This window comes from Nannospalax galili, unplaced genomic scaffold (assembly GCF_000622305.1).
Source record: "Nannospalax galili isolate Female #2095 unplaced genomic scaffold, S.galili_v1.0 scaffold664, whole genome shotgun sequence".
Classification (NCBI taxonomy): domain Eukaryota; kingdom Metazoa; phylum Chordata; class Mammalia; order Rodentia; family Spalacidae; genus Nannospalax; species Nannospalax galili.
In genome coordinates, this window is record NW_008354274.1 from 508,626 (window position 1) to 530,979 (window position 22,354).

Sequence of the window (22,354 nt, forward strand, 5' to 3'; positions counted from 1 at the left end):
ATTAAAGGCGTACGCCACCATGCCTGGCCTATTTTTTAATTAATTAATTAATTAATAAGGGTCTCCCTGTATCCCAGCTGGGCTGGAACACTGTATGTAGACCAGGCTGGCCTTGAACTCACAGAGATCCGCCTGTCTCTGCCTCCCGAGTGCTGGGACTATAGGCGTGTGCCACCACGCTCTGCTCATTTATTTTTTATTTTATGTGTATGAGTGTTTTGCCTGCATGTATGTGAGTGCACCCATGTGTGCAATGCCTAGGGAGGCCAGAAGAAGGCGTCAGTTGTTAGCTGCCATGTAGGTGCTGGGAAGTGAGCCCTTGTCCTCTGGAAGAGAAGTGCTCTTAACCACTGAGCCATCTCTCCAGCCCTGCATTGTTTTTATTGAGACAGGGTTGGTTCTTGCTCTGGAACTCCTAAAGGCTAGGATTACAGGCAAACCTCACAACACCTGTCTGGATAGTGTAGGTTTAGGAGTCTACTTCCTCATCTGGGGCTGGGACTAGGATCTTCCCAAAGAACTTGTAAAGCCCTTAACAAGCCCTAAGGACACCTGGGTAACCTCGGTTTATCCCCTATCCACTAGTATTCCTGGGACTAACCACATGCTGAGCCAGCTGTTGACCCATCTAGCTCACTTCCTGTTTTTCTGAATAAAGTTTTATTAGAACAAAGCAAAGCGCAAGATAGCTCTCTGTGGCTGCTCCCTCACACTCCCACAGTTCTTTTGAAGAAGCATTGTTTGAGGTCAACAAACAGAAGTGAGGCAGGTGGGCGGGCCCAGCCACTTGATAAGCTGAAGGATGTTTGTGAAAGGAGCAGGCAGCTTTAATTTGTAAGACAGGCATAGTAAGAGTTGAACAATGATAATAAGAAAATGCAACAGTCAAACCTGGGAATGTGGTAGAGTGCTTGTCCAGCATGCAAGAAGCCCTGGGTTTGAGCTCCAGCACTGCAGAGAACAGGTATGATAGGGCATGCCTGTAATCCCAGCTCAGGTGGAGGCAGCAAGATCAGGAGGTCAAGGTCATTATCTGCTACATAGCTAGTTATGAGTCATCTTGGGAGCTGGAGAGATGGCTCAGTGGTTAAGAACCCTGGCTGCACTTCCAGAGGACCCAGGTTCAGTTCCCAGCACCCACATGGTGGCTAACAACCATCTGTAACTCCAGTTCCAGGGGATCTGATGCCCTAGTCTGGCCTCTACTGGCTTTGCATGACATGGGTGTACTTAACATACATCCAGGCAAAACACTCATACACAGAAAATTTTAAAAAAGGAAAAAAAAAGATCAGTTTGGAACACATGAGACCTTGTCTAAAAATGAAATAGATTCAATAAAAAAATGCAAAAAAAAGCACAATAACAAAAGTACATTGTAATACAGTAGTGTGGATGTGGTTTCTCATAAAATATCTCATCTTGCTGGGCGTGGTGGTGCACGCCTTTAATCCCAGCACTCGGGAGGCAGAGGCAAGCACATCTCTGTGAGTTCAAGGCCAGCCTGGTCTACACAGTGAGTTCCAGGACAGGTGGGGCTACAGGGAGGGAGACCCTGTCTCAAAAAGACCAAAAAAACAAAAACAAAAACAAAAACAAAAAACCCAACTCTCTCATTTCTCTGAATGAGTAGCTTAGTACATATCCCAGGTTGGCTTCAAGATCTTGCCAGGAGCTGGAGGGATGGCTTGAAGGTTTAGAGCACTTGCTGTTCTTGCAGAGGACCTGATTCAGTTCCCAGCACCCATATTAGGCATCTCACTACCACCTGTAACTCCAACTCTAGGAGATCTGATGACTCTTTGGGCCCCTGCAGTCACAGGACTCACATGTAGATACCCACATATAGACATAGACATACACATAATTAAACATAAAATCTTAATGAAAATAAAAAAAGCTCTTTCTGCCTCAGCCTCCTGGGCCCTAGGATTACAGGCTTGCGCTATCACACTCAGCTTAAACAACCTTATATTGTATTCGCCCTTGTTTGTTTGAGATGGTTTCGTGTAGCCCTAGAATTTGCTATGGTAGTCATGGATGATGTTGAGCTTTTCTTGACCTTCCTGTTTCCACCTTCCTGTTTCCACCTCCCGAGTTCTGGGGTGATAAATGTGGGCCTCCAGATCTGCACACTCACTTTTCATGTGGAGATCGTACACCAAGAGCTTATTTGACAAGATAAAGCATGGGGAATAGTGTAGAGTAAGGCTTGAACATCAGAGGGCTGTTCAGTGATGAACGGGTGGATAGTTTATGCAACTTGGATACGCAGAAAAGAGATGATTCACTTGATAGGCAGCTCAGAAAAGTGCAAGATTTCATTAAACTGTTCAGAATGGCATGCAATTTAAAACTTGACTAATTGTTTTTCTGCAATTTAAAAAATATTTTATTTTTAATTATGCATATATGTGTGTCTATGTGTGCCCCCAGAAGTCAGAAGGAGGCCTTGAATCCCCTGGGATTCAAGTGGGATCTCCAATGACTTCATAGCAGAGGCTGAATGCACTTGCTCCTACAGCGGCTTTTTTTTTTTTAATTTAATTTATTTTTAAAATTTTTTAAAAAAAGTTATTTTTATTTTATGTGTATGTATGTATGGCCTGCGTGTAGGTAGGTGCACCCGTGTCATACAATGCCCATGGAGGTCAGAAGAGGCTGTCGGATCCCCTGGGACTGGAGTTAGGGACAGTTGTTAGCTCCCATCCGGGTGCTGGGATTCGAACCAGGGTCTTCTGCAAGAACATCCAGTGTTCTTAATTGCTGAGCCATGTCTCCAGCCCCCCTACAGTGGCATTTTTAAGGTCTCTAAAAGGATTGTGATCTGACCTCAGCACATAATACCCTTGACCACCATTGAGGTAGTGGAGGAGGTAGGGAAGTGTGGTGTCTGGATTTCAAGGTCACCCTTTGGTGACCTGGGCAAGCCACAGCATCTGTGCCTAGGTGTTTCTCCTTTATAACTGGGCACAGCATGAGTAACGACTTCCGCAATGGGCGTAGGGGTTACACAAGCTGATGATGTAAGTGCTTGGCACACTGCCTGGCATGTAAGAAAAAGACTCAAGAAAGTTCCTTGTAATTTTTATTACATGCCATTAAATCTTTGTGCAAGAAGCAGAGACACCCACATGGGTGCTCATCCTGCCTAGGACTGGGGTGTGGGGAGGTTGTTAAGCCCCAAATTCTAAAGACCTTGTTTCTTTAATTTTTGCAGTGCTGGGGATAGAAACCAGTGCCTTGCACACCCTCGACAAATGCTCTACTACTGATCCAGGACTCCAGCCCCTCACTGGAGGTTTCTAGGGAGGAGCTCTACCACTGAGCCACACTCCTAGCCCCTCACTGGGGGATTCTAGGCAGGTGCTCTACCATTAAGCTGTGTCTTTAGCCTGTGTGTGTGTGTGCATGTGTGTGTGTGTGTGTTCATGTGTGGGTATAGATGGCATTTTCTTAATTGCTCTCCATCTTATTTTTGAAGACAAGATCTCTCACTGAACCTGGAACTTTCTGATTAGGCTAGGCTGAGCCATCTCTCGAGCTACCTTATTTTCTTTGAGACAGGGTCTCGCTATGTAGCCCTGGCTGGCTTGAGACTCACTAAGTAGACCAGGCTGGCCTTGATCTCCAAGAGAGCCTCCTGCTTCTGCCTTCTGAGTGCTGGAATAAAGGCAAGTACCACCACACCCACCTATCCTTCACTTTTGATTGTGGTGCTGGCAATGGAATCCAGGGCCCTGCGAGGTAGTTGCTGTACTCCTGGCTACACTCCGAGCACTCTAAAGATGCCATTTGACTGTTGAATCATGACCTGTGTGTTTGGGTACAATGTGCTTCCTCTCTGAGCCTCAGTTTCCTTCTATCAGATGGTGTTGACCTACTCTCATTAGAAATAGTCAATGAAGGAACACTTTGCTGTATTTGAATCACTTAGTGAGTCTTGGACTGAAATGTTCAGGAGGGAGACTGATTGAGTATCTGCTCTGGGAATATTGTTCAACACTTGATCTTTACTTCTACCCCCCCACCCCCCACCCCGCCAAAGAAGACAACTCAGATGAGATTGATTTCAATTATTTTTTGTGTGTATGAGTGGCCTGCATATATATTTTTGCATCATGTGTGTGCAATACCTGTGGAGGTCAGAAGAGGGCACCAGATCCCTTGGAACTGGAGTTAGAGACATTTGTTAGTCACCACATGGGTGCTGGGAACTGAACTTGGGTCCTCTGCAACAACAGCCCGGGCTCTCAACTGCTGAGCCATCTCTCTAGTAGTAGTAGTAGTAGTGGTAGTAGTAGTAGTAGTAGTAGTAGTAGTAGTAGTAGTAGTAGTAATGGTAGTAGTAGTAGTAGTAGTGGTAGTAGTGGTAGTAGTTGTTGCTGCTGCTGTTCTTCTTCCTTCTCCTCCCCCTCCTACTCCACCCCCCTTCTTCTTCTTTAAAAAGTGTATGTGTGTGTATACGTATGTGCGCCAGCATGTCGAGGCCAGAGGACAGTCTTGGAATTTTGGGTGTCATTCCTTAGGAATGTGATTTACTTCCTTTGAGATAGGGTCTCTCCTTGACCTGGAGTTGGCTTGGCCAGCAAGTCTGGGAACCCCAGGGATTAGCAAAGAGATTACAAGGCACACCACCGCACCTGACATTTCTGTGTGGGTTCTGAGGATCCAATGCATTTCTTCATGTGTGCTAGGCAAGGGCTTTACTAGCTTAGCCATCTTTCTGGTTCTCTCCCCACTTCTCACTCTCCCTCTCTTTTTTCTCCTCCCTCCCTCTCTCCCTCCCTCCCTTCCATCAAGATCTTTCCAGGCAGGCCTTGAACTTGAGGATTCCAGTAGGTAAAATTACAGGTCCTCTCCCTTTGTAGCCTAGGCTGGCCAGGAATTTGCTCTGTAGCCCAGGCTGTAGCTCAAACTCAACATCTGCCTGCTTTCATTTTTAGTACTGGGATCCCAGGCTTGGGCTGCCACCTGCCTGGTCTAAGTCTCAATTTCTTTTCCTTTTTTTTTTATTTTTTTGAGACAAGGTCTCCCTAGAGCCCTAGCTGACCTGGAACTCCCTTCCTGGAACTCCCTATGTAGACTAGACTGGCCTCAAACTCACAGAGATCCGCCTGCCTCTGCCTCCTGAGTGCTGGGATTAAAGGTGTGCCACCACACCCAGCACGGGGCTGTCAATCTGGCCAATTGACTCCTCAGGCAGTGTGAAATATGGAACACAGTATCATCTCTCCCTCCAGAATGATATATGGAATAATTCTAGGACACCTGTGGTTCCAGTTCCGGAGAGACTGAGGAAGGAGGACTGCCAGGTGTTGGAGGAAGCCAGCTAGGGTTACATAGTAAGGGCCAGGGCAGTGTGGGCTACATAGTACCCGTCTCAAAAAGAAGAGGAAAGGGCTGGGGAGAAGGCTCATGTAAGAATGTTTGCTATGCAAGTATGAGGACCTGAGTTCCAATCTCTAGCACCCACAGAAAACACTGACTGTGGCCAGGCTGTAGGGGATAGAGACAAGAGATCACCAGTCCTTGATGTCTAGCAAGAAATCAGCCTCCAGGGAATAAGGTGGAGCTGACAGAGCAGGACACCACACATCCTCCTCTGGCCTCTGCATGGGCTGTGCACCTGTATACATAGGCATACATACCCCAGACTCACACATGTATCTGCCACACATGCATACAGAAGCAAACATACTGCACATAGAATGAGTCTGGGAAGACAGGACTTGGCCTCTGCTGTCCTTTGGAACCCTTGTGTGTCCCCTCTCTCCCCACAGAGACTCTGACCTTGTCTGTTCTCCCTTCAGTTTTCAGCTGGGAAGAATCGTCAGCCCAGAACTTTGGCTGGATTAAATCTAAATTAATTGAAATTTAATAAAATAAAAAATACACTTTCCCAGTCTTCCTGGCCACATTTCACATGCTCGAGTGGCCTGTGTTCAGTGGTACTGCATCTCACTGCACTAGGGTCAGACAAAAGGGACATCCCCAAAAAAGGGACATCCCTTTTTTCTTGTCTTGCCAGCCTTGCTATGTGGCATTTATTTACTTAGTCCTGTACTGGACACAGAACTGTGGTTGCTGGTTTGTTGCAGATGTCAGGTGGGGAGTGGGGAACATTCTCCCATGCATACACTCCAGGTCCTAGTGGGACTGTTCTGTAGGTGGTGTTCAAGGTACTGTGGATAGAATCCAGGACCTTGCTCATGCTAGACAGATGTTTCTACAGATGAGCCACACCTCCAGCCTCTCACGGGGGTAGGGGGGGGTGGGGGTGGGGGGTTCTAGACAGGTGCTCTAACACTGAGGCAGCCACAACCCCTCACTGGGGGATTCTAAGCACTGAGCCATGCCCCCAGCCCCTCACTGGGGAATTCTAGGCAGGTGTTCTTTCTCTCAGCCACTCCCCAGCTCTTTCTGCTCCTGCTTTTGAGATGGGGTTTGAATTGTCCAGACTGGCTTTGCACTCATTCTGTAGTCCATACTGGTCTTGAACTTGCCTCAGCATCCTAAGTTGCTAGAATAACAGTCCTGTGCACCTCTCCTGGTTCGGTGTCAAGTTTAGTTGAAACTCAGTGCCTGGTCGCTGGGTCCCCCTACTGTCCCCACCCAGGCTGAGAAAAGGTAGTTGGGGCCCCTTGGAGCCCCAGTAGCCCTAGTGGTGGTGGGAGCCGTTGGCGGCATCCGGGCCCCAACGCTTTGCTGGCCTGGGGTGCTGCTGGTAGGGTTTCACAAGCTGGGGCAGAGGCAAGCCTGGGCCCTGTGCTTCCGCACAGCCTGGGCAGGAAGAGCTGGTGGCTGCTAAGCCTTTGCGCAAACCCCTGGCTACTGGCTTCCGGAGTCTTCTACCCGCCATCTGCCACAGCAAGGAGGAAGCCTAGGGCTTGACAGGGCCCAGAGGCCCTGCTGCCCCTGGCTGAGGCTCCATGGATGGGCTGACCAGCTACAACGGCCCTGGGGCTTCAGGACTTGGCGCAAGAGTCTGGTGAGGGGCTGGGCTGCAGTGGCAGTGTCAGGATACCGGCCATGGTGACAGGCATGTGGCCAGAGGGTGTGTTCCGCTTCCTCTGTCTTCTGCTGTCTCTGCTCTGGCAAGGAGGGGGTAGGGATGGGAATAGGACACCTGCCCTTTGTGAACTCTCCTTCCCCAGGTGTGCCCCAGACAGCCAAGGTACATATTTTGGAATCTTAACACCCCCCCCCCCCCCCGCCCCGAGAGGGGTTGGAACAGGGGTGGTGGTGCCTGTGAACATCTGAGTCACACACATCCTGTCTGTGTGTCCCTTGTAACTTGTCTGTGTCCACCTCCCAGGGCTAGAGATGGCCCTCAGGGTGCACACGAAGCATTTCTGTGGGGGCCAGCTAGGATCTGCCCCTGGTGGGTGCTTGGCTGACATTTGGCCTAGCTTTGTGTTCAGGGCTTAGCGACCTTTCTCACAGGGATTTCTGGGAGGGTTTGAAGTCAACTTACAGAATGCCTGTTACCCAGCTGTCTTAAAGCTATTCTATTATTTCATAACTCTTTTTGAATGCATGCCTTACCCTGCTTTTTAAATAGCATGTACATATAAAATATGTATTTAATATTTGTATGATACTGATGGAACCCAAGGCCACATTCATACTAGATAAAGAACAAAGACCACCTTCTGAGTGATATCCCCAGACTGCTATTGGGTGATTTTTTCTTTTTTTTTTTAAATCCCGTTGTCGTTTTGTTTTTTGATTTGTTTTTGAGACCAGATCTCCCTATAGCTTCATCTGGCCTGGAACTCACTATGTAGACCAGGCTGATCTTGATCGCACTTCGATCTGCCTGCCTCTGGTTCCTGAATGCTGGGATTAAAGGTGTCTGCCACCCTGCCCAGCCATGTTAGGGAGTTTTAGACAACTTGTCACACAGTCCCAAACTGCCTGAAACTTACTCTGTAGCCTAGGCTGACCTTGAACTTGTAGCAATCCTCCTGCCTCAGCTTCCTGTGTATTGGGATAAAGGAAGTAAGCCACCCTGTCAGGTATCCCCCTCCCCCCTTGATTACAAGGGCTCACTATGTAGCCCAGGCTAGTCAGAACTTACAGTCCTCCTGCCTCGGTTTCCCAAGTGCTGGTATTGGAAATGTGTACCACCATGTCTATAGGCTTTTACTGTTTTTCTTCACTTAAGAAACTCAGTTAGCAGATCCTGACTCTCAGGCTGGGCTCAGGGATGTCTGGTTGAGTGTGCAGGGAGTCTCCCTCCTTGGCTGTGCCCCTAGGCTTTTCCTGTCTGGGCCTTATCTTCCCCATCTGTCTGTTCAGTGGGCACACACAGCTGCTGAACAGCATCCTGGGTCACTGTGGGATCCTTGGGGAAGTCAGTCTCTGGTGGAGGGTATCTTGCCCTGACCATTGACCTCCTTACTCTGTGGTCTTGGGTCCATCTTGAGGGACCGCCCCCCCTTCCCTACTGTATCTGTAGATTTGAAGGGCATCCTTTGGGCACTGTTCTGCAGCTTGGATGGTAAAACTATCCTCTGGGGGTGCTGGGCCCCTGGGAAAGTCTGGGCCGTCTTCCTTGACCTCACTTTTCTCTAGCCCTTTGCTGCTTGAATTAGGTTGAGATGATTAAGCCCCTAAGGTGTGGCAGGGGCTGGCCAGGGTTGCCTTTTGGGCCCCACCCTGCCAATGAAGGATTCAGGCAGTGGGGGACCTTGGGGTGGTGGTCCAGGTGGTCCAGTCTGGTTTGCTGACTACCTGACTGGACACACCGCCTCCCCTTTTCTCTGCAGGCGAGGCCTTCTTGGGCAGCTCTGTGGCCAACAGGATGGGGCCCACGGCCTCGTCTCAGGGGAACCCGGTACCCCTGCCCTCTGCCCTCTCCTTCCACTCCCCCACCCCCAGCAACCTGCCCATGGTGCAGCTCTGGGGTGCCCACGCCCATGAAGGTAAGGAGTGGGCCAGGCGGGAGGGGCTGAGGCTGCTGGGCCACTGTCTCCAAACTGATGGCAATTTATGTCTCTAGCAACACCTCAACATCCTTCTCAAAGTGGCCTCCCTGTTGTCCCTCAAGTACCCTGTGCTAATCTTGGGACCACAGGGCCTTTGCCTGAGCCATTTATGTCTCTGCTTGCAGCTCTTCACCCCAGCCCACTGGCTCCTCCTTCAGGGGCTGAATCAAGTGGTCCCTACTCTCCTCACTGTTCTGTGTGATTCCCAGATTGTCTGGTATGAGTGATGAGGGCAGGGGTTGATGTATTTTCAATGAATCTGGAGCCGTGGGACCTGTATCCTGGCTTTTTTTGGGGGGGGGGCAGTAATGGGGGTTGAACCTAGGGCCTCATGTTTGCAAAGCAAGGGCTCAACCACTGAGCTCCAGCTCTTCCTAGCCTCTCTGATAGGAGCTCTACAGTACTACCCTGAGTTTGAGTTTTGCCAGCCTGGTTTCTGTCCCATGCTGAGCCCATCTTTGATCTCCTGCAGCCCCATCTCTCTGTCTGTGAAGGCAGGGGCCTGAGTGGCCTCCTCTGCCCCTGCTCTGGCAGATTTGGGTTGTTGGGAGGCCCCCATTTCCTGCTTGAGGGATGTTCCCTGCCTCCTGGGGTTGTAGACAAAATGAATGCCCACCATCAGCACCTTGACTCCGCTGGCATGGGGTTATGGTTGGTGCATGTTGCCCAACTACAGCTAGAAATGTCCCCAGCCACAGGACTTATAGCATAATCCCTGCTGTACGGAGGAGGCCACCGAGACTGATGCCCTTGGGTTCTTTGGGACAGGCACCCCAATCCAGGAATGGGAGTTTGCACGTTGCACCAAGAGGGCAATGTCAGCCAGGCACAGTGGTGAATACCCCTTAATTCACAGCGCATGGGAGCCAGGCAGGCAGACCTCTGTGATTTGGTTTATACAATGAGTTCCAGACCAGGTGGGGCTAAGAAAACCCTGTCTCAACAAACAAATAAGCAAACAAAAAGAAGACTGTTGTTTCTGCTCGGTGTTGACCATGGGCTGGGATGGTGGCAGCTCTTGTAGGTGGTGCCCATACTGAGTTCCCCTACTATCAGCTGGGGTGAGTGCTGACCAGGGACTGGAAGAGCACAGGTCACCTCAGGTGACTGTACTACCAGCTTGTCCCTTTAGTCTTCTCTGAGTGACTAATAACTACGCCAAACACGTGCTTACGTGACTGTGTCCTGGGGCTGTGTTCTTGGACCCTCTCCACCCTCAGAACCGGCCTGAGGAATGGACCAGTGTGCCCATCTTACGTATGTGGACAGAGGGGCCTGAATGCCTGCGTCAGAGCCCTGACTCCAAGTTTAAACGTGATACTGTGTTCCAGGTGGTTTGTTCTGTTTGGTGATTTTTGTGGTTGTAGTTTTGTTTTTGAGACTCGGTCTTCCTATGTGGTTCTGGCTGGCCTAGAGTTCACTGTGTAGCCAAGAATGGGCTTGAACTTGGGGATCCTCCTGCCTCTGCCCCTCAAGTGCTGGGATTTTAGAAGCCACTACTTTGACTTTAAAAATATTTTTTTGGTAGTTACGTGTGTTGTTCTCCCTCTGTCTCTCTCTCTCTCTTGTTTTATTTGAGATAGGTTCTCTCTGTAGCCTCTGCTGGCCAGGAACTTGCCATGTAAACCAGGCTGGCCTCTGAGATTGGCTTGCCTCTGCCTCCAAAGTGCTGGGGGAAAAAAGGTGTGTGCCACCATGTCTGGCCCATAGTTCTCTCTTCTAAAAAATACCTTATGGGGGCTGGAGAGATGGCTCAGTGGTTAAGAACACTGGCTGTTATTGCAGAGGACCCAGGCACTTACCTACATGCAGACAATACACACATACACATAAAATAAAAACAATAAAAATAAAATATTAAAAAAACCCCAAAACTTTACATTTGGGGCTGGAGAGGTGGCTAGGCAGTTAAGAGCACTTCCTGTACTTCTAGAGGACTCGGATTTGGTTCCTGGCACCTACGTGAGGTAGCTCATAACCATCTGTAACTCCAGCTCCAGGGGATCCAATTCCCTTTTCTGGCCTTTGGGATACTGCACTCACATGCCCAGACCCTCACACAGATCCACACGTACTTGTAGTTTAAAAATGATAAAATAGGCTGGGCGTGGTGGTGCACGCCTTTAATCCCAGCACTCGGGAGGCAGAGGCAGGCGGATCTCTTTGAGTTCAAGGCCAGCCTGGTCTACATAGTGAGTTCCAGGACAGCTGGGGCTACAGGGAGCAAAGAGACCCTGTCTCAAGAAGACCAAAAAAAAAAAAGAGAAGAGTTCAAACAAACAAAATCAGTCTATTTTGTGGCAAGCAGATGTTCTAGGGAGTCTTGTCCCTAGAGCAAAGGCTTTGAGTTCCAGGACAGCTGGGGCTACAGGGAAATCCTGTCTCAAAAAGCCCAAAAATAAATAAACAAATAAATAAATAAATAAATTTAAATAAAGTTGGGCGTAGTGGTGCACACTTTTAATCCCAGCACTCGGGAGGCAGAGACTGGCAGATAATCTGAGTTCAAGGCCAACCTGGTCTACATAGCGAGTTCCAGGCCATCTGGGGCTACAGGGCGACCCTGACTCAAAAAAAAAAATTTTGAAAAAAAGTAAATCTTCAGTTTTACATTTATTTATTTATCTATTTATTTATTTTGTATGTGGGCATGCACATTGCACACCACAGCATGCATGTGGAGATCAGAGGACAACTTACAGGATTCAGTTATCTCTTACTGTTTGGACCCTGGGGCTTGAACTCAGGTCATCAGGCTTGGCTGCAAGCAGCTTTATCCACTGAGTCATCTCCTTGGCCCTCTTATGTCTCTTTTTGCTTTTTTTTTTTCTGGTCTTTTTGAGACAGGGTCTCCCTGTAGCTGCAGCTGGCCTGGATTCGCTGTAGAGACCAGGCTGGCCTCGAACTCACAGAGATCCGCCTGCCTCTGCCTCCCAAGTGCTGGGACTATAGGCGTGCGCCACCATACCTGGCTCTTTTTATTTTTTATTTGGAGTCAGGATCTCAGTAAGTTGCCCAAGCCGGGCCTGAACTTAATTCTGCATCCCAGGTTAGCCTTGAACTTGCTTCAACCTCCCAAGTAGCTGGATCATAGGCCTGTATCACCTGAGTGCTACCCGTTTTATTATTTAATGTAATTTAGTTTAATTTGGGTGGGTGCTACTGAGGATCAAACTCGGGGCTTTGTGCGTACTTTCTGGTGCTTTCCTAAGCACTATACCATATGAACTATATCTCTAGCCTTATGTTGTGGTGGTTAAAGTCAGTGGTTTATCTGGTGATGGCACAGGGAAGTGACATAGCTTCTGGGTATCAGGTGATGGTACACGGTTTGGGGAAGTGACATAGCCCCTGGGTGGTGGTATGTGGTTTGGGGAAGTGACGTAGCCCCTGGGCCAGGACAAATCTTGCAACTGGGAGCAGAGGGACTTGGGTCCCTTATGGTTCTCCAGTATAGCTCCAATCCCAGGAAGGACATCAGGACTTTTGTGTCGCCTCCCAGCGCCTACCTTTCTGGCCTCCAGTATCCTACCTTTATTCCCTACCTGCCTTTAGGTGTCTCTGTTCATCACCAAGGAGTCCTTTAGGGAGGTCCTGTCTGTGAGACCTGGGGGCTGGAGATGCCTGGTGTATGTGTTCAGAGAAGGCAAGCAACCAGTTCAACATGCAATAAAGAGGCCCATGAAAACCATTCATCCAGGGTCCTCATTGTGCTGAGATTAAGGGTCTAGGCTATAGGATCAGGTGACCTCAGTTCAAAGCCAGGCTAATGGGCCATAGGACCTCCTTCTTGGGCAGGTGGTCCACTTTGAGTGTTAGTTTTTGTTTTTTTAGTTTCAAATCTGTTAAATGAGACAATATGAGTGTGGCCGTCCCAAGGTGGTTTTTGATGTTCAGATCTCCAAGTCCTCTTCTGGTAGGGTTCTATGTCTGGGAGATTTGAACTTGAACCCAAATTCCTGGAGGGCTTCCTGGGCCCCAAAGAAAGGCTGAGGAAACAGGGCTTGGGAGGGGCAGTTGTCATCCTGGGAACTGGTATTAAGTGCTCAGCGTCTTGTACTCAGGGACTGAGGGCAGTAGTGGTTTGTTTCCAAGGAAAAGAAAATACTAGAAGGAAGTTCCCTATGCCAGGTGTGACTGGTACAGCCTCTCTGTCTTGTTTCCTCAGGCTTTTCCCACCTGCCCAGTGGGCTGTACCCATCCTACCTCCATCTGAACCACCTGGAGCCCCCCAGCAGTGGGAGCCCCCTCCTCAGCCAGCTGGGCCAGCCCAGCATCTTCGACACCCAGAAAGGTCAGGGGGCAGAAGGGGATGGGACTATGGGGAGCAGGGAGGGGAGGCAGTGACTTTCTGAGGGGCTGCTTTGTGGGCCCAATATTCCAGATACCTCCCCTGTTTTTTCCTGTTTTGGGGGGGTGTTTGGGATGGAACCCAGGGCCTTGCCAGTGCTAGGTAAGTGCTCTTCCACTGAGCTAGTCCCTCAAACCCTTTTATCAGTATTTCCTTTCTTTCCCTTCTTTTCTTTATTTTTTGAGACAGTGTCTCCCTGTAGACCCAGCTGGCCTGGAACTCACTATGTAGACCAGGTTGGCCTCAATCTCACAGAGATCTATCTGCCTTTGCCTCCTGAGTACTGGGATTAAAGGTATGCACCACTGTGCTAGGCTTGAATGTTTTGGGGATGAGTTATTTGGTTTTGGGTTTGTTTTGTTTTGTTTTTTGTTTTGACAGGGTTTCCCTTGTTTCAGCCCACCTGGAACTCGCTATGCAGACCAGGCTAGCCTTGATCTCACAGAGATCCCTGTCTCTCTGCCTCCTGAGATTAAAGGCTTGAATAATTTTCTAACATTTTTGTTCATTATTTTTGTATGAATGTGGGTATGGGGCCATGGGTATGGAGATCGGAGGACAACTTACAAGAATGGGTTCTCTCCTTCCACCTTGAGGACCAGAGATCAAACACAGGCCTTATGCTTGGTGGCAGACACCTTTAGCTGCTGAGCCAATCCCCACTTCCTCTTTTAACCCCCACCCCCAACCAGAGAGATGTTCTCATTATATAATCTAGGCAAACCTTAAACTCTGGATCCTCGTGCCTCAGCCTCCCCAGTGATGTGATAACAAGGCATGTTTTTTTTTTTTTTCAACATAACAAAAAAATGTTAAGCCAGATCTTTTTTTTTTTTTTTTTTTTTTTACCTGTGTGTATTTTTTATTTTATTTGTATGTATGAGTGTTTTGCCTGAAAGTATCTAAGTGCACCCATGTCATTCGGTGCCTGCAAAGGGCAGAAAAGGGCATCAGGTCCCCTGGAACGAGATATGGACGGTTGTTAACCACCATGTGGGTGCTGGGATTTGAACCCAGGCCTTCTGCCAGAACAACCAGTGCTCTTAAGTGCTGAACCATCTCTCCAGCCCCCTACTTCTGTTTCCTAAGACCATGATTCAGGATGTCCCTCCTTCCCTTTCTGTTTTCTAAAGACTGTGATTCAAGATTCTCTCTCTCTCTCCCCCTCTCTCCTTATGTAGTCCACAGTGGCCTCAAATTTGCTATGTAGCTGAAGATAGCCTTAATCGAATCCTCCTGCTTGTAACTCCTGGGATTACATTAGGGATAGGCCTCAAGATGTCATTTTGAGACCCAGCCTCAAAGACCTCCCACCAAGGATTATTGGGTCTTGTTTGTTTTTGAGATAGGGTCTCACTTTATAGCCCTAGCTGGCCTGGAACTCACTATGCAGATCAGGCTGGCCTAGAGCACCACCAGCCCTTTGCCTCCTGAGTGCTGAGATTAAAGGCATGCACCACAATGTTTAGTACCTTTGGCCTTTTGATACCCTCTGGGTAGCTCTGAGAATAGCCCTTAGTGTTTCTTCCTCAGTTGAGGAAACTGAGGCAGGGGAGGATTAGAAGGGCTAAAAACCAGATTTCAACTAGTTTTCTAACCATTCCTAGTGCTGCCCACAAAACGGTTATGTCTCCTGGTGGCAGGGCACCCTCGGGTGGAGGGAGAGCACCTGGATGGTTAGAAGTGGGTGGTGATCTGAGTTCACTGTGTGCCTTTTTCTCTAGACGGTTTCTACCTGCCTGCGCCTGGAACCTTGCACTCTCACGGGACTTCTTCTAGAACCCCCGGTGGCCATTCCTCAGGGGTTCCATCCAAAGGCTCCTCCCGGGAAGGTGCAGGAAAGGATCGTGCAGGCCGGGGTGGAGATCCGCCTCCGTTGTTTGGCAAGAAGGACCCTCGGGCACGGGAGGAGGTGTCCGGGCCTCGTGGAGTGGTGGACTTGACCCAGGAGCCCCGGGCTGAGGGTCGCCAGGACCGTGGGCCTCCACGCCTGGCAGAACGTCTGTCTCCCTTCTTGACCGAGGCCAAGGTCAAAGGTGCACTGCAGCCATCAGCCTTGAGCCTGTGTAACGGTGTAGTGGACACGGGGCTGGTGGCCGAGTTGGGCCGAGGGTCCAAGGAGGTGGCCAGGCAGGAAGAGAGTGCTCGGCTGCTGCGGAGGGCTGAGGCCCTGCTGCCCACATCAAGGCCCTGTGGGTCTCCACTGCCACCACCCCCGCCACTACCCCCCAAAGGTCCCCCTGCTCCCCCTGCCTCAGCACCTGTTGGTGTCTACACGGTGTTCCGTGAACCAGGCCGTGAGCACCGCGTGGTGGCACCTACCTTTGTGCCTTCTGTGGAGGCCTTCGATGAGCGTGTGGGACCCATCCAAATAGCATCCCAGGCCCGAGATGCCCGGGCTCGGGAGCGAGATCCAGGTCGTCCCGGGGTCCTGCAAGGTCCACCAGGATCCCCACGACCAGAACGACCTGAAGTCCTCCGGGAGAAGAGCTCTGTCATCCGTTCCCTCAAACGTCCACTTCCATCCGATGGACCTCCAGCCCGTTCCTCCCGGGCCTCTCCAGATGCCCGTGCCTACCTGCCCCCCAAGGAACTACCTAAGCCAGAGGCCGATCCAAGGCCTTGTGAGTGTGCACCCCGAGGTCCTAGCATCGCTGCTGCCCAGCAGGCTGCCAAGCTCTTTGGCTTGGAGCCATCGAGGCCACCTGCACCCACTGGGCCTGAGCACAAATGGAAACCCTTTGAGCTGGGTAACTTTGCCACCACTCAGATGGCTGTGTTGGCTGCCCAGCATCACCATGCCAGCCGGGTAGAGGAGGAGGCAGCAGTCACAACAGCCTCCAAGAAAGTCTACCTGGACCCAGGGGGTACAATGCCCCGTGCTGCGGCCACCTGCGGCAGGCCCAGTACTGACCTCCATTCTGCAGCCCATGGACCCGGAGAGGCCTCTGCTATGCAGAGCCTCATCAAATACAGTGGTAGCTTTGCTCGGGAGGCGGTGGCCGTTCGCCCCGGTGGCTGTGGCAAGAAGAGCCCTTTTGGAGGCCTGGGCACCATGAAGCCTGAACCTACACCCACATCTACAGGTTCCACCAGAGCCCAGGCCCGCCTCTCACACCCTGGGGTCCCTACAGCTGGAGGGGGACGGCAGCTGAAGCGGGACCCAGAAAGGCCCGACAGCGCCAAGACCTTTGGACGGGAGGGCTCTGGTGCCCAGGGGGAGGCTGAAGTGAGGCACCCGCCTGTGGGCATTGCTGTGGCTGTGGCCCGGCAGAAGGACAGTGGGAGCAGCAGTCGGCTGGGGCCTGGGCTGCCTGACCAGGAACGGTCTTTGTCGCTGAGCAATGTCAAAGGTAAGTGCTGGGCTCTTATTCTTCTTATTCCAGTGTGTTTTGGGTGGTTCTGGGGGTTGAACCAGGGTCTCGTGCATGCAAGGCAAGGGCTCTGCCATTGACTACATCCTAAGCACCTTCCCAACCTGTTTTTAATATTCATATTTTATTGTTTGTTTATATATTTTGTTCTTTGAGACAGGATCTCACTATGTAGCTCCAGCTGGCCTGGAGCTCACTATGTAGACCAGGCTGGTCTCAAACTCACAGAGATCCCTCTGTTTCTGTCTTAGTACTGGATTAAAAATGTGTACCAGGACACTTGGCTACTTAAAAAATTTTTTTCAGACAGTTTCATATAGCCCAAATTGGCCTCAAGCCAGCTTTGACGTGTCCACCTTCTAAGTTTAGGGATTACAGACTGCATTACCACACCTCATTTATGCAGTGTTGGGGATTGAATCCTGGACTTGCTGCATTCTAGGCAGATCCTCTACCAGCTGAACTATATCCCCAGCCCCTGTTTTGTTTTGGAGTTTTTATTTTGAGACAGGGTCTCATTAAGTTTCCCAGGCCAGCCTTGAACTTGATTATAGCCTAAATAGACAAGTTTTGAACTTGTGATCCCCTTGCTTCTTTAGTAACTGGTTGTACCCAGCCCCAGTCTTAACTTTAAAATTTTCTCAAAACTTTATTTATTTATTTATTTATTATTTATTTATTGGTCTTTTTGAAGCAGGGTCTCCCTGTAGCCTCAGCTGTCCTGGAACTCGCTATGTAGACCAGGCTGGCCTTGAACTCACAGAGATCCGTCTGCCTCTGCCTCCCAAGTGCTGGGATTTAAAGGCATGCGCCACCACGCCCGGCCTATTTATTTATTTTAAACAGTTTTATTTTATGTGTATTAGTATATTGCCTGGATGTATGTAAGAGGGCATTGGATTCCCTGGAACTGGAGTTACAGATGGTTTTTAGCCTGCATGTGGGTCCTGGGAACCCAGGCCTTGGTCCTTTGCAAGAGCAGCATGCGTTCTTAACCACTTAGCCGTTTCTCCAGCTCCTTGACTTTTTAATTTTCGTGTGTGTGTGTGTGTGTGTGTGTATTTGTAAGTTTTGTCACAGTGCACTTGTTGGGGTCAGAGGACAACTTGTGTGGAAGGCAGTTCTCTCCTTTTACCATGTGGGTCCAAGGGATTAAACTTGGGTCTTCAGGCTTGGTCACAAGTAACTTTACCCACTGAGCCATCTCGCTGACTGAGACAGGCTTCCTTTTTCTGTGCTACTATTTACTCCAGGCTAGCTGGCTTTTGAGATTCCAGGGACTCCCAAATCTCCACCTCCCATCTAATCTAGGGGCACTGGGATTAGGGATGTGTGCTACCACATCTGGCTTTACGTGGATTCTAGGGATTGGAATTTGAGTCTTCTTACTCCTCTCCCCAGTCCCACAGCTTGACTCTTTCTGCCCAACTGTCTTCCTTCTGGTCTCCTGCACCTCCATTCCCTTACACCCTCACCCGCCTCCCTTCCAGCTCTAGGCTTTCCCACTTGTGCGCCAAGACTGCTATTGAAATTTTCATTGCCTTTCCTATTCACATAGAGTGGAGAGTGCAGGAAAGGAGGATGAAGAAAAAGACCATTATATTTTCCCAGCACCCCAAACACTTTCGTAGCTTTCCCTGAATTTATTTTCCTGTGCAATTTGTGTCTACCTGTGGAGCTGCTAGTGCGTGCACAATCTTGGTCTCATGAGTTGTTCCCATATCACAATGTGGGTTGTTTCCCCCTGTGATGGCTGACTCTTTCTAAGTATCAATTTTTTTATGGCCTTTAATATTCCGTGGAGCGCACATACCGGCAGGTGCTGTGGTTCAGGTCTCAGTTCCCTGGTGGGCATTTCAAGTCTTTCCCTGCTCTGATGTTTTGTGTTCAGAACGCTGCATGGAATATTTTTGTGCATAGCAGACCTCCACGATGTTTTGAGTCATTTTTCTATGAATAGAGGTTCCAAGGAATAGACTAACCTTAAAGCCTTCAATTCTAAGTCCTGGGAGGTGGAACTAGGCCGTTTTTTGAGAGATGGTGTCTGTCTCATGATGCAGCCTTGGCTGGCCTGGAACTCACTATGTATGTAGACTAGGTTGGCCTCAAATTCACAGAGATCTACCTGCTTCTGCCTCCTGAATGCTATGCATCACCACACCTGGCCGTATTTCAGTATTTCTGGTCATGGGTCATCATGGGGCCTGGCACTTAGTAAGTGTTGGATAAACAGGTGAATGAAAGAGTGAATGTTTGTGAATGATAAAGGCTAGGATTTTGTCGGTCTTAAAGATCTTGACTTTGAACACTGGAATTAGGTAGTTAGAACTTTTTTTTTTTTTTTGGTCTTTTTGAGACAGGGTCTCCCTGTAGCCCCAGCTGACCTGGAACTCACTATGTAGACCAGGCTGGCCTTGAACTCACAGAGATCCGCCTGCCTCTGCCTCCTGAGTGCTGGGACTAAAGGCATGGCTACTACACCTGGCCTAGAACTTTTTTTATGTCCGTCCATCGTCCTTTATCATTTTCTATCCATCCATCTATCTATCTCCATCCATCCATTTTGTGTGTGTGTGTGTGTGTGTGTGTGTAGTGCATGTAGAGGTCAGAGGACAACTTTCCAGAGTCCGCTCTCTACTTCCTCCTTGTGAGACTGAAGTCATGTGTTCAGGCTTGGTGGCAAGTGCCTTTACCTGTTGAGCCATCTCATCAACTCTCTGGCTTCTTCTTTTTTTTAAAAAAATTGTTGATTAGTGTGTGTGTGTGTGTGTGTGTGTGTGTGTGTGTGTGTGAGAGAGAGAGAGATGACTGGGTATGTGCTGGTCTGGGCTCACATGTGGAAACTGGAGGGCAATCAAATTCAGGTCATCAGGTTTGCAGAGCAAGTGCTTTTACCCTTTGAACCATCTTGCTGACCCTTCCTTTTTCTTCCTTGTCTTGTGTGTGTGTGTGTGTGTGTGTGTGTGTGTGTGTGTGTGTGAGAATGTGAGTGGGGCATGTATGTGATATGGTCAGAGGATAGCTTTGGGTGTCGATCCTCGCCTTCTTCCTTGTTTGAGGCTGGGTCTCTTCGTTGCTGTGTACATCAGGCTGGCTGGACCGTGAGCTTTTGGGGCATTCCTCTGTCTCTACCTCCCATCTCATGGTAAGCTTGTTACTGCATCTGTCATTCTGGGGATGTAAACTTGGCGTTTGTACTTGCATGAGAAGCACTTTATCTATTGAGCCATCTCCCCAACCCATTTATTTTTTTCTTTTTTTGAGACAAGGTCTTGCTGTAATAGCCAAGACTGGCCTTGAACTTAACATATAGCCCAAGCTATCTTCAAACTGTGATCTTCCTGTCTCAGCTTCCCAAGTGCTGGGAAGACAAGGCACTGCAATGGGCTTATTTCTTTTTTACTTATTTATTTATCGGTCTTTTTGAGACAGGGTCTCTCTGTAGCCCCAACTGCCCTGGAACTCACTATGTAGACCAGGCTGGCCTTGAACTCATAGAGATCTGCCTTCCTCTGCCTCTGGAGTGCTGGGATTAACGTCTTGTGCCACCATGCCTGACTTCATTTCTTTTTTCTTTTTCTTTTTTTAAAACTTTTATTTATTGCTGGGCATGGTGGCGCACTCCTTTAATCCTAGCACTTTGGAGGCAGAGGCAGGTGGATCTTTGTGAGTTCGAGGCCAGCCTGGTCTACATAGTGAGTTCCAGGACAGCTGGGGCTACAGGGAGACCCTGTGTCAAAAAGCCAAAAAAATTTTTTTTATTTATTATTTTTATTTTATGTGTATGAGTGTATTGCCTGCATGTAGGTAAGTGCACCTATGTTGTGCATTGCCCTCGGAGGTCAGAAGATGCTATCAGATCCCCTGGGACTGGAGTTACGGACAGTTGTTAGCTGCCATGTGGGTGCTGGGAGTTGAACCCAGGTCTTCTGCAAGAACAACTAGTGTTCTTAATCATTGAGCCATCTCTCCAGCCCCAGCTTTCTTTCTTTTTTTTTTTTAAAAATTTATTTATTATTTTTATTTTTATGTGTATGAGTATATTGCCTGCATGTAGATAAGTGCACTTGTGCTGTACAATGCCCACCGAGGTCAGAAGAGGGCGTTGGATCCCCTGGAACTGGAGTTATCGTTGTAGTCAGTGCTCTTAACTGCTGAGCCATCTTTCCAACCGAGGGCTCATTACTTTTAATCACTAGTGAGCATAGATCTTTTCCCAGAACTTGATTAGCTGATCAGTTTCCTTGATTCTTTGAGTATTTTGGAGACTTGTCTGTAGTGTGTTTGTTGAGCTCTGTACTTGGTTAGCTAAGAGTACAGCCTGTTGCTGTAACAAGGGCCTGTGGTTGTGGTTCAGGCACCAAAGCCATGTCAGTGGGTTTGGGGGGTGGGGTGTGACTGGGTGAAGGTCAAGAAAGGTCGTGTTGAGTGCTCCTCACATTGTGACATCTCAAAGCAGCTGTTGTCTAAGCTTCTAGTGTCTTCTCTTGTCCCACAGTCCAGGGCCATTTGTGAAACCTCCTTCCCACATCTCCCAGACTAGATTTCCTCTAGAGGCACCTAATCTTGTGCACATCTGCTGCTATGTCCGGGGTCCCCACCCTCCCTGGGCCTGGCTCCCATTACCTACTGGGTTTCATGGTCTTAACGCTAAGCCCTTTCTCTACCATATCACAGAGGCCTTCTGGACCCACTGCCTCAACCCTGTTTCCCAGACAATTCAGTGAGGCCAAGGTGCTCCGTCTCATGGGAGCTCCCTACCTGTAATGTTACAGCCAAAGCTGGTATCTTGGTTCCTCTATGGTGCCTTGCCCTGCCCAGGGATGGGGTGCAGGGCCTGGGTCTTTTTAAACCTTTTTTTGACAAGGTCTCACTATGTAGCTCTGGCTGGCCTGGAACTCACCACTTAGGCCAGTCTGGTGTCCAACTCACAGCGATCCAGACTTGCCTCCCAAGTGCTGGGATTAAACAGGCCTGACTTCCCAGCAGTATCTTTACACCCACCGAGTGCCTTAGCTGGTCCATGCCTGTTTTGTGTCTGTTTCCTGGCAAGCCCTCCTCATCCCTGTATTGGCTATCTCTGGCTAATTCCTGGATATCCTTGTGTTCCCTTAGATCACCCAAGCCTTTGGACTTTGAATCAGGATATGGCTCCCTATCTGCCCTGTCTTCAAATTCTCCGGCATAGAGGGCCAAGTAAACTGTACTTAATGGATGTTGAATGTTTGTTGACAGACTGACTGAGGCTGTTGCTTTGGGCAGAGATGCTTAGAACCAGGGATGCCTGCTCTTAGATGGTGGGAATGTGCAGCAGCTCCTGCTTATTCTGGGTTGGAATGATAGGGGATATGATCTGCTCCTAGTAGGGTCCTATGGTAGAGATTTCATATTGTTGAGGGGCTCACGATTCAGAGTCTAAGATGCTTGAGCCCACGGGGTCATAAGTACTTGTAAGAAAGAGAAGAGGGTGTGGCTGAAGTTTGAGCTGAGGGGAATTTGCTCATCTTTGATTTTTTTTTTTTTTTCTTTTTTGGTCTTTTTGAGACAGGGTCTCCCTGTAGCTCCAGCTGTCCTGGAACTCACTATTAGACCAGACTGGCCTTGAACTCACAGAGATCCGCCTGCCTCTGCCTCCC

General features: G+C 49.2%; 1 protein-coding gene across 7 annotated transcripts in view; it reads left to right on the forward strand.

Moving 5' to 3' along the window:
* Window positions 1-22,354, forward strand: part of Tnrc18 (trinucleotide repeat containing 18) — a 112,402-nt gene that overhangs the window by 22,285 nt on the left and 67,763 nt on the right. For 6 of the 7 annotated variants that reach the window (XM_017802778.2, XM_029555133.1, XM_017802781.2 and 3 more), the window contains exons 3-4: window positions 13,162-13,287; window positions 15,069-16,697. In XM_017802778.2, the coding sequence (XP_017658267.1) occupies window positions 13,162-13,287; window positions 15,069-16,697 (1,755 nt within the window). The remainder of the gene's footprint in view (window positions 1-13,161; window positions 13,288-15,068; window positions 16,698-22,354) is intronic. The other variant, XM_029555132.1, reaches the window with a different exon arrangement.